A 15,547-nucleotide genomic window follows, 5' to 3' on the forward strand; every position below is an offset into this window, starting at 1 on the left:
CCCGGACCCGTCAGATATTTTTTTGGATCCATTCAATCCGGATTCGATGGGTCTCAAAAATTAAGAACTAGACCCTTAAAAAGGCCGGGTTCAATAGGGTCCTAGACCCATGACCATCCCTAATTGTAAGTTACATATTAGCTAATTAAATCGGTATAACGAAAAAATATTAAACTTACTATCAATTAACAACTAAATCATTATATTTGTTAGAAGCATCACCAATTTTCCTCAAGTGTAGTAAGACTTTATTATTATATACTCTAATAAATCCTTTTGGGTAGTCAAGGGGACTAATTTTTGCCTCCTAAGACAAAATTAGATTCTCTAGCTCTCTCTTTACTACACTACTATGGGTACTAACTTATGCGTTAAAGATACTGCTTTTAGGGGTCATTTTGGACATGTTGAAATTATTTTACAGGAATTTTACGGTTTCTGGTCAACCACCATACTACCATTACAACCACCTAAAGGTACATTCTTTTTAATTGTTTCTTATTTTTTAAGAGAACAAAATCCAAACGAGATTCACTCATAAAATCAATTGGTACATGCACCTTTTCTTTTTAAGTTACTTTTTAAATTCCTCTAAAATAAAGTAAAATTATTTTTCAAGTTTATAAAGTAATATAGTGACAAATCTTCTTTCTTTTCTCCAATGTCAAAACTCCCATATGTGAATAATAATAATAGAAAATTTAATAGTATATATTATATTTTATATCATCTACTACAAATAGAAAGTACATGCACCTCCAAATCCCACAAGAAATCTCCATAACATCAATATGCAAACAACTCAAACTATTTTCTTCACTTTCACTCTCCTCTTCCTCTCCACCAATCTCACCGTAGCAACCACCAAAACCGGTGGTTATCGACCAATCACAAACCTAGAAGACCCACATGTCAAACAAATAGCAAACTTTGCAATCTCAAACCAAAATAAAAAACAAAACACTAATCTCCAACTAGTAAAAATAATCAATGCACAAAAACAAATTGTACAAGGTACAAATTATAAACTTATTATCACCGCTAAAGTAAAAGACGGCGGTCTCATATTTAATTATGAGACCGTCATTTTTGAAGGATTAACCATCAAGGGTAATCCAATCAGATTAAAACTCGTGTCATTTAAACGAGTCCATAATAAAATTAATAATGATGAGATCAAGAAGTTGCTTGGTGGGTATCAAGCAATTAAGGATTTTAATGATTCTAATGTGAGATTTATAGGTGAATTTGCCGTATATGAGTACAATAAGTTAGCTAAGAATAAGGTTGAGTTTGTGGATATTGTTAAAGGTGAGTATCAAGTTGTAACTGGTACTAATTATAGACTTGTTATTTCAGCTAAGATTAAGAAAGATAAGTATACCAAGAATTATGGGATAGTTGTATTTGAAGGGTTGCCTACAACTAATCCTATGTTGAAACTTGTTTCTTTTAAGGAACTTTTGAAAACAAATAAATAGTTTATTTTAAATTCTATCAAATTTCTTTAGAATCAGACTTTGTTTCAATCAGATGATGTACCACTTTTCTAAGAATATGAGTTTAATTTTCGTTGCTCTCTCTTCTAATTTTCGTTGTCAGTCTATCCTGCATTAAAAAATTAATTAATTTCTAAATTTAGTAAGTTATCAAGATGGTATTTTGTCTTGAAATAGTTGAATAATAATAGAGTATGAATAAATATCATGCTTTTTTCAATTGTAATGAATTATCATTTAATTTTCATTAAGAAGAATTTTGATTATTAAGATTGCATCGATGTTCAAAATTATGGAATTGATTATCTATTTATTGTGTATAGACTACTTATTTTATGATATATCGATAATTTAGTGTTAGTATTATTAGCACTTTACTAATTTGAAGTATTCCTTTCAAACATACAAAAAAAATACTAACTTGAAGTATGATTTTATGCTTAAGCCTTGTTAATTATAAATATAATCTGAAATTGATTTAAAATCTGTAAATTAACAAGTCATAACCTGAAAAATATGGACTTATTATTTAAAAATGAGTGAATCCAAATAATTGGAAAACGAGGAAACCTAGTTGTGATATAGCCTAATAACTAACCTATTTTCGGAATTTGAAGAAAAGCGTACCATTGCTCACAAAATAATATTACTATTCTCATATTAATATATAATATATGCCCATCTGCAAGTCTAATATATTTCATTATTTTTAAATAATTCTATCTGCAAGTCTAATATATTTCATTATTTTTAAATAATTCTACTTATTGCATATGTCCGTTATAAGGTAATCATCAAAACGCCTTAAAGCTTCATCCTTTTCTGGAATTCTAGTTTTATCCTTCTTCAAACTAAGCACTAGTTTATAATATTTAAACACTAGTTTCATATAGACATGATTAGGGTGTTCAATGAGTCGGATAAGGGCGGGGCGGGACAGGCTTAAGTAAATATAGGCCGAGTCGAATAAAGGCCCTTTATAATTAAAATGGGCTTAAAATGGGCCGGCCCATTTTTCACTACTAAAAATTATTTTAATCTCCACTTATTGATTTATAATAATTAAACTATCATCTATAATAATTAAATTGAAAAAATATTAATAATTCTATTGACATTGTCATTTATAATATTTAAATTATACATTAATTATGCAATTTACAAAGACCCATTTTAGACCTTTATTGAGCCCTTTTATATAGCCCGCATCATTTTAATTATAGTATAGCCCGTTTTTGACTCGACCCTTATAAAGGCCTTCTAAAAAGGGCTACATAAGGGCTCAAAATAGAGCTCAACCCATTGAACTCCCCTAAACATGATACATTATCAATGGACATATACAAATACAACTTTATTTTAAAAATAAGTAATAAATTAGATTATTAATACGAATAATTTCAGAAATATATCACCTAATGTTCTAAATACCAAGGGAGATAAGGCCTCCTTACCTTTGAAACACCCTCACTTCTTCTCTTAGTACATAGTACTTAGAGTGTTAGAGCATGAAGAATGAAGAGGATAAATATATCCTCTTCATAATTCTATCTTTTTTTCTCCATTTGACACATTATTTTCTTTTTTCTTTACATCATTTTTCATTATTTACATCATCTTTCTCATTCCATTCCTTTAATTTGTCTAACATCCAATCATTTCAAGGGGATACTCTTTCATCCTCTTTTCACTTTCTTTCTCTTACTCACATATAACCTACAACACATTCTTTTTCCTATCACCAAAATCAATAATTCTAATTTGTTTAATTATTGAAAAATAAATATTGTTTAGCCAATTAATTTGCATAATTAATTAATTAGCAGATTACTAGTCGTAAAAATTCAGCCCACACAAAAAATTGAAGTGTGTGAAATATAGGTAAAATTAGGTTTATTTTATAGAGAAAAAAAATAAAGCCGTTGGTGAAATTATTTTGAAATTTTACCTTACGATTTTTTAATAAATCGTTTTAAATAATACCGTTGTACAAAAATCAAAATTAAATACAACCAATGAGATTGTAACATGTGTACTACTCAATCCTCTTCCTCCCATCTCCATCCTCTTCATGGAGAGGATTAAGACCAATCCTCTTGGCCAAGAGGATTGTTATTATTTCCTCTACATATTTAAAAGAATAGCTTTAATGAGAAAAGAGAGTACTAAGAGGAAGGTAAATCTTCTAGAATATTTATGATCTTAGTAAGAGTAAATGTAAATGAATGTTGACAACAGCAGCCTAACTACAAGTTTTGGCAGGTATTTTTCAAAGAAAATTGGATATAATAATGCACTAAATGAGCCAGTGGAATTATTACGTGTGAATACAATTATACATACAAATGATTTAAATGATGTTATTTGTATGTGAACGAATAGGACGAGCACGAAATTAATACTGGTTGCAAGTTGTGAATTGTTTCTTTAGTGGCCATATTGTTTTAATAGTTTCATTGTAAAGGATGCGTTTTAGAAAGTAGCTAAAATCTAACCCTCTTACTTCTCTCGTTTCTTTGTTATTAGTTTGTTTATTTTTTTTGTAGTTAGTATTACTTATTTATTTTATTTATAGACATTTAATTTATTTTTCCCGTGTGGTTATGTCTCTTTATTTTTCTCGTACCGGGGGACTCCTTTGGCCGCACTTTCCATTATTGGTGTGAGTTGCCGCCGTCCTTTTCTCCCCAGACCCTGTCCATAGTTTTTCTATGAGCGGGATACACTGGGTAGGATGATGATGACGTAACTTTTTTATAGAGTTTGTTTGTTTATCGTAAAAAATAAAATTTTTCTAGCTAATTATTATAAGATATCGTCGTTTCAATATGTGAAATTCATTTGAAATGAAAGACTTTAGTTTTGATATTCAAATTCATGATTTTTTTAAAATGACACTTATTTATTTAGAATTTTCAAAATTAGATATTTGTCTCATTTTACTGTGGAAACATATTATTCTGGAAATATTCTGATGATTTATTTCTCCATTTAGCAAATATATTAGGGCAATTATATATTTTCTAGTTATATTATTTGCTTAGTTAGCTCCTAGTTTTATATATATAATGAAGCTGTAATGGTGATTAAAGGGAAAATAAAAACTGAGTATTCATTCTAAACTACCCTAATCTTCTGTTTTATCTTTTCTTCACTTAAATTATCATTAAATCTTAAAAAATCAGCACAATTCTATATATTTAAATTTTATATTTGCCAAATATAATATTTGAGCTAATCTTGAATTGGAAATAAAGTACAAGTTAAGTTGGCATACATACATAAACTTATTTCCTTTGTTATATTATAAGGAATTTACAAAAGTTACTTATTTGACACTGATAAAATTTTCATTTCCTTGAAATGGCAAATAATGTTGATTTTGGTTTGAAGAGAAATCAGAAACATCAGAGGAGAAAGGGAAAAAGAAGAGGAGAAACAGAATGCTTATCTTGAATTGATACAAAGAATACAAAAATTACATTTTTAGATAAAGGGAAGGGGGAAATATATACTAGTATAAAAGAAGAGAAAAAAAGAAGGAAAAACTAATTATTATTTTTAACACCCCTCCGCAAGTTGGAGGGTGTTAACATCCCCAACTTGGAAGTCAGATTTTGATGAACAGGCCCTGAAAGGCTCTTGGTGAAGACATCAGCTAATTGGTGTTGAGTGGACACATATTGCAAACTAATTAGACCATCTTGCAGCTTCTCTCTAACAAAGTGACAATCAATATCAATGTGCTTTGTGCGCTCGTGATAGACGGGATTCTTGGCAATGTAGATAGCAGCTTCGCTATCACATTTGAGAGGAACAGGAACAATAGTAGGTAATGTGAATTCATGCAATAACCCGGTAAGCCAAGCAAGCTCTGCTGTAACTCTACGCATAGATCTATATTCTGCTTCTGCTGAACTTAAAGATATCGTGGCTTGCTTTTTACTCTTCCATGAAATGGGACTACCACCTAGAAGGATGAAGTAACCACTGACTGATTTCCTAGTGTTGGGACAGGAAGCCCAATCTGAGTCACAATAGGCTTCAAGGGTTAAATCTGTGGAAGCATTAAGATGAATTCCTTTAGTGTGGTCTTTGCTCAGATATCTCAAAGTATGTAGTGCTGCTTGCCAATGAGGTTCTCTTGGATCTTGCAGGAATTGACTTAAGTATTGTACTGCATAAGAGAGATCAGGTCTTGTGTTTGTTAAGTAGTTCAATTTACCAACCAATTTCCTATAAAGACTGGGATTGGAAATAGGAATGCCAAAGTCAGGTCTTAACTTCAAATTACTTTCCAAAGGACAATGTGCAGGAGTAGCATTCTGTTGATCAAATTCCTTTAATAACTCTTCTGCAAATTTTCTCTGTGTCATGATTACACCATGAGGTTCTTGTAAAAATTCTACACCAAGAAAGAAATGTAAAAAACCCAGGTCTTTGATCTTGAATTTGGAATGCAGGAATGTCTTTAAAGCATCCATTTCCTCTAAATGATTTTCAGTAATTAAAATGTCATCCACATAAACTGCTAATGTCATCCACATAAACTGCTACAAATATGGTACTTTTGCCCATGGTTTTGTAGAAGAGGGAATAATCATTCTTGGATTGGATATAACCCCTTGATTTTAGAGCTGTAGATAGTTTAGCATGCCATTGTCTAGATGCTTGTTTAAGCCCATATAAAGATTTCTCTAACTTCAGCACTTTAGTTGAATCAGAAAGAATTAAACCAGGAGGAGGCTTCATATATATGTCTTCATTCAAATCCCCATGTAAAAAGGCATTATTAACGTCTAATTGATGCATAGGCCAATGCATTTTAACTACTGTGGCAATGAGGCTCCTTATGGTTGTCATCTTCACTACTGGAGAGAATGTTTCATTATAATCAATTCCAGCCTTTTGAGTGCAACCTTTGATAACCAATCTACCTTTGTATCTTTCCACATTTCCATTTGCATGTCTTTTGATCTTATAAACCCATTTGCTGGAAATTGGCCTTTTGCCCTTTGGCAATATAACTTCTTCCCATGTGTTGTTTGCTTCCAATGCAGATAATTCTTGTTGCATAGCTTCTTGCCAAGCAGGAACAGTGGCAGCTTCTTCATAACTTGTTGGTTCTTTTATATTATTAGTAGGATCAAGCAGCTGGTGAGTGGGAGATGAAGTAGTGAAACAACAGATATGATTTGGAATAGAGAATAATGAGGTTAATGTGTGAGGACAATCATGAATATGAGCAATGTCAGAAGGAGATGAATTTAGGACAACATGATTGCAAACATAATCTTTTAAGTATGCAGGTTGCTGTGTAGTTCTAACAGACCTTCTGATAAGAGGAATGGGAGAATGATTAAGAGGTGGTGAAGAAGAGTGTGTGTTTGTAGCAGAAGGTGAAGAGTGACTGGTGGGAGGAATAAGAGGAATGGACTGACTTGATGAAAAGTAATTAAAATCAAATGGTGTTTGTGTAGAAAAAGGAAGAAAAGAACCTGTCTGTTTTAGTGAGGGAAAGGAAGTTTCTTGAAAAATAACATCTCTAGATATCTGAATTTTGTGATTATCAAGATTATAAAGTTTAAATGCCTTTTTTCCTATAGGATAACCTAAGAAAATACAAGGTGAAGCTCTTGGTTGAAATTTATCACGTCCCTGTTTTAGAGTGGATGCATAACATAGGCAACCAAAGGATCTGAGGTGTGAATAAGATGGGGGATGACCAAATAGAATTTCAAAAGGTGACTTGTCATGAAGAATTTTCATAGGGAATCTATTGATAAGGTATGTAGCTGTAAGGATGCAATCACCCCAAAAAATGATAGGTAGCTTGGATTGAATATAGAGGGCTCTGGCTGTTTCCAGCAGATGGCGATGCTTTCTCTCAACTACTCCATTTTGTTGAGGAGTGTCTCTGACACTGGTTTGATGAAGGATGCCTTTGGATTGAAAGAAGGATGTGGCTTCTCTACTGGATCCTAGTTCAAGAGCATTATCAGTCCTAAAGACTTTAATTTTGATGTTAAACTGTGTGAATATCATTTCAGTGAATGTTTGAAGGAGAGGGAAAGCATTGCTTTTAGTTTTAAGAAGGTGAGTCCAAGTGGCTCTGCTAAAATCCTCAACTATGGTAAGGAAGTAATGATAACCTCCATGAGTGGGGGTGTGATAAGGTCCCCAAATATCAACATGAATAAGATCAAATAGATTAGAAGATTGAGTTTGACTGAGTGGGAAAGGAAGCCTGTGTTGTCTAGCCTTTGGACAAACATCACAATTGCTAATTATATCAATAGAATTATTAGGAAAGAAAGAAAAATTTTTGAGTTTATACAAGGGTAAATGACCCAATCTTTGGTGCCAAATATGACCATTTTCATTATTTCTGACAGAATTACACAGGGTTTCATGTACAAAAGAAGGAAAAGAGGAATTATCAGCTGTTTTATGTACATTAGGCAATTGAGAAGTGCTAGGAGTACATTTATTTGTATGAGAAAGATCAACAGGATTACAAGCTTTGTTTGACTGAGCATGATCTTTGTGGCATATATTTGCGTCAGATGTAGAGGATTCGTAATGTGTTTGAGCTTGAGAAGCAGGAGAATGTTGGAACAAATATAGCCCTGAGTGAATATCACCAAGATGTAGAGGCCTCTTCATTGAAGGGCCCTGAAAATAACACTTAGAATTAGTGAAGAAAGCGTAAGAAAAGGGTTCTTTGCAAAGTTTGCCTATTGAAAGCAGATTATACTTAAATTGAGGAATATAAAGCACATTATGCAAGGTGATGTTGGGATGAATGTGCACAGAACCAACCTTATGCACATTAACAACATGGCCATTTGGCAAAGTAACATGATGTGCTTTAGGAAGGATTTGTGTTTGGATAAAAAGCTTTTCATTATGACACATATGATCACTTGCACCAGTATCAATGATCCAAGTACAATCAGCAGCTGACCAACAACTACAACCAACGCAATCACCAGAAGAAACATGAGGAAAACAAGCCTTCATACCTGAACAATTGGAAGCTGTAAAAGCTTGACAAGAAGATCCTTCAGAATAGTCAGTGAGCTTATTGCTAGTTTGTAGGTTATTCATCATGGCCATGAGTTGATTGAATTGAGCTTGAGATATGTTTTGATGATTATTATCATAATTCCGGGTTTGAAGATCATTTTGACTTTTAAGTTTACAAGAATTCCGATCTTGATTATTGTTGTGAAGGTAATGTTCTCCAGGTTGAGAAGGATCATCATCTTGATTACACATAGCATTACCGGCAAATCTTTTATTTTTAGTGAACTTAAAATCTTTGGGAAAACCCACAAGTCTGTAGCATTTGCTTGCAATATGCCCTGGTTTCTTACAGTGGTTACATACAGTTCTTCTGTCATCTAATTTCTGTTTGTAATTTTGGTCATATTGAATTCTTTGCTGTTGATTTTGATTGTGATTTGATGCATACATTGAAGCTGATTCATTACTGAATTCTGATGCTGCCTGAACTTCTCTTTGTTTTTCTTCTTGAGACAATAGGGCATATGCCTGACTTACAGAGGGCAAAGGTTTCATCATTAGAATATTGCCCCTAATGTGATTGTAACCACTATTGAGTCCCATAAGAAATTGAATAAGGCGTTGATCTTCGTTGAACTTTTGCATGGCTTGTGCAGAACCGCAAGAAAAGATAGGTAAAGAAGACAAGATGTTCAATTCATCCCAATTTTTCTTCAATTTTGTAAAATAACCAGCAATATCATTCGTACCTTGGCTTGATAATCGAATTTCTTTTTCCAATTGAAAGAGTTTGGCACCACTTGCTTGACCATAACGATCTTCAAGTTCTTTCCAGATATCATAGGCTGAATCTGAGTAAAGAACACTTTCAGCTATTTCTTGGGATAAGACATTCAAAATCCATGATGTGACCATATCATTGCATCTTTTTCATTGACCATATTTGAAATCAGTTATATTAGGCTGAGTATTCGAATTGATAAAGATCAGTTTGTTCTTTGCCGACAAGGCTATAGACATTGATTTCTTCCAGGAACCAAAATTCGAACCATCAAAGGGTTTTGAAACTAACAATAGTCCAGGATGATCTGCAGGATGAAGGAAGAGATGATCTGAATGATTAAGAGAACTCGAACCAGAATCTTGAGAAGGAGAATCTTGATTTATCATTGTGAGAAGCAAAATCAGATCGAAGCAAAAGAAGAAACAGAAGAAAGATCAGGGATGATGTATGTATGAGAATCAGATCTGAGAGAGCGGATCTATAGCTCTGATACCATGTTGATTTTGGTTTGAAGAGAAATCAGAAACATCAGAGAAGAAAGGGAAAAAGAAGAGGAGAAACAGAATGCTTATCTTGAATTGATACAAAGAATACAAAAATTACATTTTTAGATAAAGGGAAGGGGGAAATATATACTAGTATAAAAGAAGAGAAAAAAAGGAGGAAAAACTAATTATTATTTCTAACAAATAAATAGAGAGTATATATGGTGATAAATTCCTATAATATGTTGAAATTTCTAAATCTTCTAAGCTTCAATTTATTGTATAAAACGAATTAAAAAACTAAATATCAACTTATTAGAGAATTAAAATTCCTATGAATTTATGTATATGTGGGTTTTGAACAATAACCACAATTGAATAAATAAATCTTCTTACGAATTTTTCTATTGAAAATTAAATAAAATAGTATGATTCTGTTTTTTCGTTTGTTCATTTTACTTTTTGTATAATTTTTTTTTGGAAGAAAGAAAGACTTCATTAATTCCAAACCAAGACAAACACAAGCTATAAGAAGGCAAAGCAAAGCCTCAAGACGAAATTAATCTATTCTAACAAGTCTTGATATAATCTAATAGTCTCAAGGTAGAGACCTTTGAAACGATAGCTAATTATACTAAGCTTGAGCTCCTTCATGACAGATATAGGCGTAGAATGTGCAATTGCAAAATACAAGTATTTCTAGCCTTCCAAATCAGATATATCAAACTACAAATAGAGGCAATCGTTAACTGCTTCATTAGCTTACAAACTTTCCAAGTGCCATGAGAAATGGTGGAAAGCTTCCTCATCCGAAATCTGATACCCAGCCAAGCCGAAAGAACAGATAAACAAGAAGAGCTAAATTTACACTCAAAAGAATAAGTGCTCGATGGACTTATTCTTTACATTAAGAAACATGTAACAACTAACCAGAGCCATGCATATATTTAATCTTTTATATATATTTTTTTGTATTAAAAAATTATATTAAAATGGAAAAAATAAAATAAAATACATACAGTATTTTATGTCTCCACAAACAGAAGAAACGTGGAGAATAATTGTGGGCTCAAAAAAGCCCATGGACATAACGAGTGGACAATATTGTTCAAATTATCGTATTATAACCGCATGAATTATTTCTCGAGCATAGGGCTCTTTGATCGTAATCTTATTTATAAGGATATAATTTGCCTTTATATTGTCATAATTATTATGAGAGGGGCGTAATAAAGTACTCCCTCCGTTCTTTTTTGATCAATCACTTTGGTTTTTTCACACGATAGAATCTTTGGGTTGTAGTGGGTATTATTTTAATTAAATAGTAGTGTGAAGTAATGATTGTATTGGAAGTATGAGGTTGTAGTGTGTATTATTTTAATTAAATAGTAGTGTGAAGTAATGATTGTATTGAAAGTATGAGAGAGAAAATAATTATAAATAAAAGAAAAGGGGTACATTAAAAGAAAAGGGGGGTTTTAAGTGGTAAAAGTGGGATAAAAACTTTCTAAAAATAGAAAGTATTCTAAAGTGGAAAAACTTTTGAAACTACCCATTATAGTAATGTGGAAGATCAAAAAAGAACGGAGGGAGTATATATATAACATATATTGACTATTGAGGCCTCAACCTGTTGCTTATAAGTTTTTGGCTACGCTACAAAAAAAACCAGATGGCTACGGGTCCTTCTTGTTTCCATCCTGTCGCGATCACCTATATGGCAATCGGATGGAGACAGGAGGACCCGTGGTCATTTTTGTCAGCACCATCAGCATTTCCTGTAGCGATAATGTCTTTTTTTGCGTCAGAAATTTAATGTCGTCAGTCCGTCACCATTTTATATCTTGAACTCCCTTTTACATTTCAATATTATTATGGTATTATTATTATTTTAATATTATTATTATTATTATTATTATTATTTTAGTATTATTAGTTTTTAATATTAATTAATAAGAATTTAGAGTTTATAATTTATAATTGAGGTTTTATTTTAATTAAAAATAACAATTAATATATAAAAATACATAAAACTAAAATAAGAAATAAAATAAATACGACAAAAAATATATAAACAATAAACTTATATTAATATAGAAAATAATAACAAATATAATACAAAAGGTATAAAATACTAAATTTACATATAAATTATTTTTGAATAAAATATACAAATCTTCTATTACCACTACCACTTTCACCACCCCGCCGCATACGAGACCCGACGAGTCGCTTGGAGTGCTCGTGTGTTACGAGATCCACAGGAACCATCAGATGCACCTGCACTTCCACCATGAAATTAAAAAACTGAAACTAACAAAAAATTCATTATTTAACAGATAATTAAAAATTTAACAGCTAATTACCAACAAACAAACACATAAAAAAATTCAAAAATTAACAAAAAAATCTGAAATTAAACATTTAGACATAAATATCAAAAAATCTTTAATAAAAAAACGAAAAAAAAAGAAAGATAACTATAAAGAATTAACAAAAAAAATCTACCAACAGCAACATACAACAATGTGAACTAACTAAAAAAATCCTTATACAAGCAGAAAAATAAACAAAAACTATCACATAACAAAATAATTTAACAAAAAACTACATATAAACTGAAAAATTAACAAAATTTACCAATATCAAAAGTTACCAACACGTACAACAACATACAAATAAAAAATTATTAAAAATTAACAAAAAAAAATTAATATATAATAACTAAAAAAATGCCAAAGAAAACATAAAGCACTAACTGAAATTTACCAAGAACAATACACAAACCGAAAAACAAATCTACATATAAACTATCATCAAATAACAACAACATATGAACTATCAAAAACACTATAAATTGTTAGAAAACTAACAGAAAATGGATGATACTGGTTGAAAAATAGTTGAAGGTTGATGGTTGAAGATTGAAGGTTGAAAAAGGTTGAAAGTCTAAGAATAAGTGCAAGAGATTGAAGATTGAAGATTGAAGGTGTAAGTGAGAAAAATGAAGGTGAAAGTGAAGTGAAAAATTTATCGACCTAAGTCCCTTCCTTTCGCAAATTTGAATTCTCACAAAATATTAATGGCGACGGAAAATGCCCATAGTCAACACTGGGAACAAGTTGGAGACAGGAAATGCTTGTAGCCAACCTTGGCGACAGGACTCTAATATCTCCATCCCGTAGCCAAGCTCAACGACAGATTGTCTCAATATCAGTTTGTTTCTTTAATATTGTTCCTTGACATGATATTAAAAATTAACTTGACAAAAATGGTTCTTGGTTCTCATTCATTCTTAATTGCTTTATAAATATGACAAAAGAATAATTAATGCCTCAATGTTCGAAACTTGAGAATCGAATCTTATTTTAATTAGAATATGTAACATTTTCTCGGACAAAAATTATACATTCAATTTTTATCTAGTTTTTTCCCTTCTCCCAATATATATCCTGTAATATAAAAACAAAAAAATATTGAATTTAATTAGAAACATTGGGAAATAATTGTGGCCTTAAGGGTTCATTGTGTGACCGCAAACATAAACTATGGACTATTCTATGAAATCAATGAACTAGGTTAACTATTAACGTACGAACACTTATTGACATATGAACAAAAACATGCAACAAAACAGAGTATTTATTTTCATTAATATTATATTATACTCTTAAGGACGAAATAAAAATTATCGCTATTCTAAATATATATTCAAATATAATATCTATTTAGGTTATTTATAAGAACCTCATATTCCATATTCCTTTCTTTTTTTTCTTTCTATTTATTTTTTTCACAGTTTTCAAAATAATTTTTTAGCCTTGATATCTCTGAATACATACTATAAAAAATAACAAAAAATATTGATAAAAAAATATACATTTAGACGAATCCCACAAGACCTGTCATGAAAATATTTTATCTTCTATATATCACTCAAATATCTTAATCAAATTTTTATCTCTTTAAAGTGAAATATTTTAAATGAGAAGAACATAAGTAAATGTAAAAGATAGTAATATTGAATTGAAGTTATTCTTACATTTGGACAGGCTGGAGCTAAGCTAGTTTTACTATAATTTTTAATGTTGATCAACCTAATGCCTTTCCTATATTTTTATTTATCGAAATACACCGACATATACGTCAAGTTCTCCTTTTATTTTATTCGCTTATTTTTTTATTCACTTAATTTTTCAATAACGTTCGCTCATGAACAAATCATACTATTCCTGTACTTAAATATATGATATATCATCTAATAAGTCTGTAAAAATTTTTTTATTTATGTTAATAAACTCAATTCTTTTTTTCTAATTCATTCATAAATTTAATCTTTTCAATTAATATATCTATGCATACATTTGTTGCATGCACTTATATGATATTTTGTTTAATCTCATTAACAACAGAGAACATCACTTGTAATAATCTACCTAAAACAATAAAACATGGTCAAGTTTAAAAAATCCTAAACCTTTAACTATAACTTAATTATTGATTTGGTTGGTTACTCAACGTGTTATCAAAAGCTAAGTTAGGTATTGGGTTTGAATTTCTTATACTCTTTATTTCAAGTGGAATTAAGCGTCAACTTATGTGAGACTTGTATTCTATTCCATCTATACTTCTTGCTCAAAAGTCTCTCGTGTGAGGGGGCGTGATAGAGGGGGCGTGATAGAGTATATAATTCTGCTTATAAGTTTTTGGTTAAGATAGTTCTTTGACATGGTATTAGAAGCTAAGTCAACATGACAAAAAAGGTCGTTATTAGTGGTTCTCATTATGCCCTCATTTCAAATGGAATATTTTTGACTATGCATGTATGAAGATGACAAGTGTTGCATCCAGTATTCTGGCCTAAAGGGATCTCATGTAAGGGGGTCTAATAGGATATATAACATATTCTGAGCATAAACTCGATCAGCCTATTTGTATGGTCGAGTTGGTTCATTGATAAATTATAGCAAACTAAGTGGGACACATCACAAATACTCTATTTCTTGACCAAAATGCCCCTTAGTTCCTATATAAATATGATTAACATTCAACCCAAATTCCCACACACAAACACAATAACTCACAAATCATCATCATGAAGCTCACTAATAACCCTCTTATGTTCACCACATTCTCATTGATGCTCCTCCTCTTCATTGACTCCACACTTGGTGCAACCCTAACAGGTGGGTACCATGAAATCAAGGACATCAATGATCCATCAATCAAACTGATTGCAGAGTTTGCTGTGTATGAGTTCAACCAGCAAAAAAAAACCAATCTGGTTCTTAAGGAGATCAAAAAAGGCTATTATCAGATTGTGGCTGGTACTAATTACAGACTATTTATATCAGCTGTGGATAAACATGATGATCATAAGTCTATTAATGACTATGTGACTGTTGTGTATGAAGGCTTGCCTAGTCAGAATCCTGTCTTGAAACTTGTTTCCTTTGACAGGCTTCTTAAAACTAAGAATTAACATGTTGGATGATATGATCAACTGTTTATGCATGGATTGATTCTATTTAATGTATGTTATGTTATGTTTTATTTATGTTGAATAAGTGAGCATTATGGACTAATATGTGTCTTGTAATACATATCTTACAAGTTTCACATGAAGCCTTCAAAGGGTTAATTGCATGTATGAATGTTTAAGTACTTTATGAATTTGGTTCTTATTTTTATGTATGAATTATAATATTAATTCTCTGATTTACGAACTCCATGATAAAACCTTTTATTTT

General features: G+C 31.2%; 2 protein-coding genes across 2 annotated transcripts; both read left to right on the forward strand.

Moving 5' to 3' along the window:
• Positions 1–731: 731 nt before the first annotated feature.
• Positions 732–1,741, forward strand: LOC130823500 (uncharacterized). Its single transcript, XM_057688125.1, has one exon. The coding sequence runs from the start codon at positions 792–794 to the stop codon at positions 1,479–1,481; it is 690 nt and encodes a 229-aa protein (XP_057544108.1). The 5' UTR covers positions 732–791; the 3' UTR covers positions 1,482–1,741.
• A 13,151-nt stretch (positions 1,742–14,892) lies between these two features.
• LOC130823463 (cysteine proteinase inhibitor 1-like) lies at positions 14,893–15,279 on the forward strand. Its single transcript, XM_057688081.1, has one exon. The coding sequence runs from the start codon at positions 14,893–14,895 to the stop codon at positions 15,277–15,279; it is 387 nt and encodes a 128-aa protein (XP_057544064.1).
• The last annotated feature ends 268 nt before the right edge of the window (positions 15,280–15,547 follow it).

The sequence above is a fragment of the Amaranthus tricolor genome, chromosome 9, assembly GCF_026212465.1.
Source record: "Amaranthus tricolor cultivar Red isolate AtriRed21 chromosome 9, ASM2621246v1, whole genome shotgun sequence".
NCBI classification, from domain to species: Eukaryota; Viridiplantae; Streptophyta; class Magnoliopsida; order Caryophyllales; family Amaranthaceae; genus Amaranthus; species Amaranthus tricolor.

Excerpts from the sequence above, each read along its gene's own strand:
- LOC130823463 (XM_057688081.1), top strand. The coding sequence starts at position 14,893 with ATGAAGCTCACTAATAACCCTCTTATGTTCACCACATTCTCATTGATG.
- LOC130823500 (XM_057688125.1), top strand. The coding sequence starts at position 792 with ATGCAAACAACTCAAACTATTTTCTTCACTTTCACTCTCCTCTTCCTC.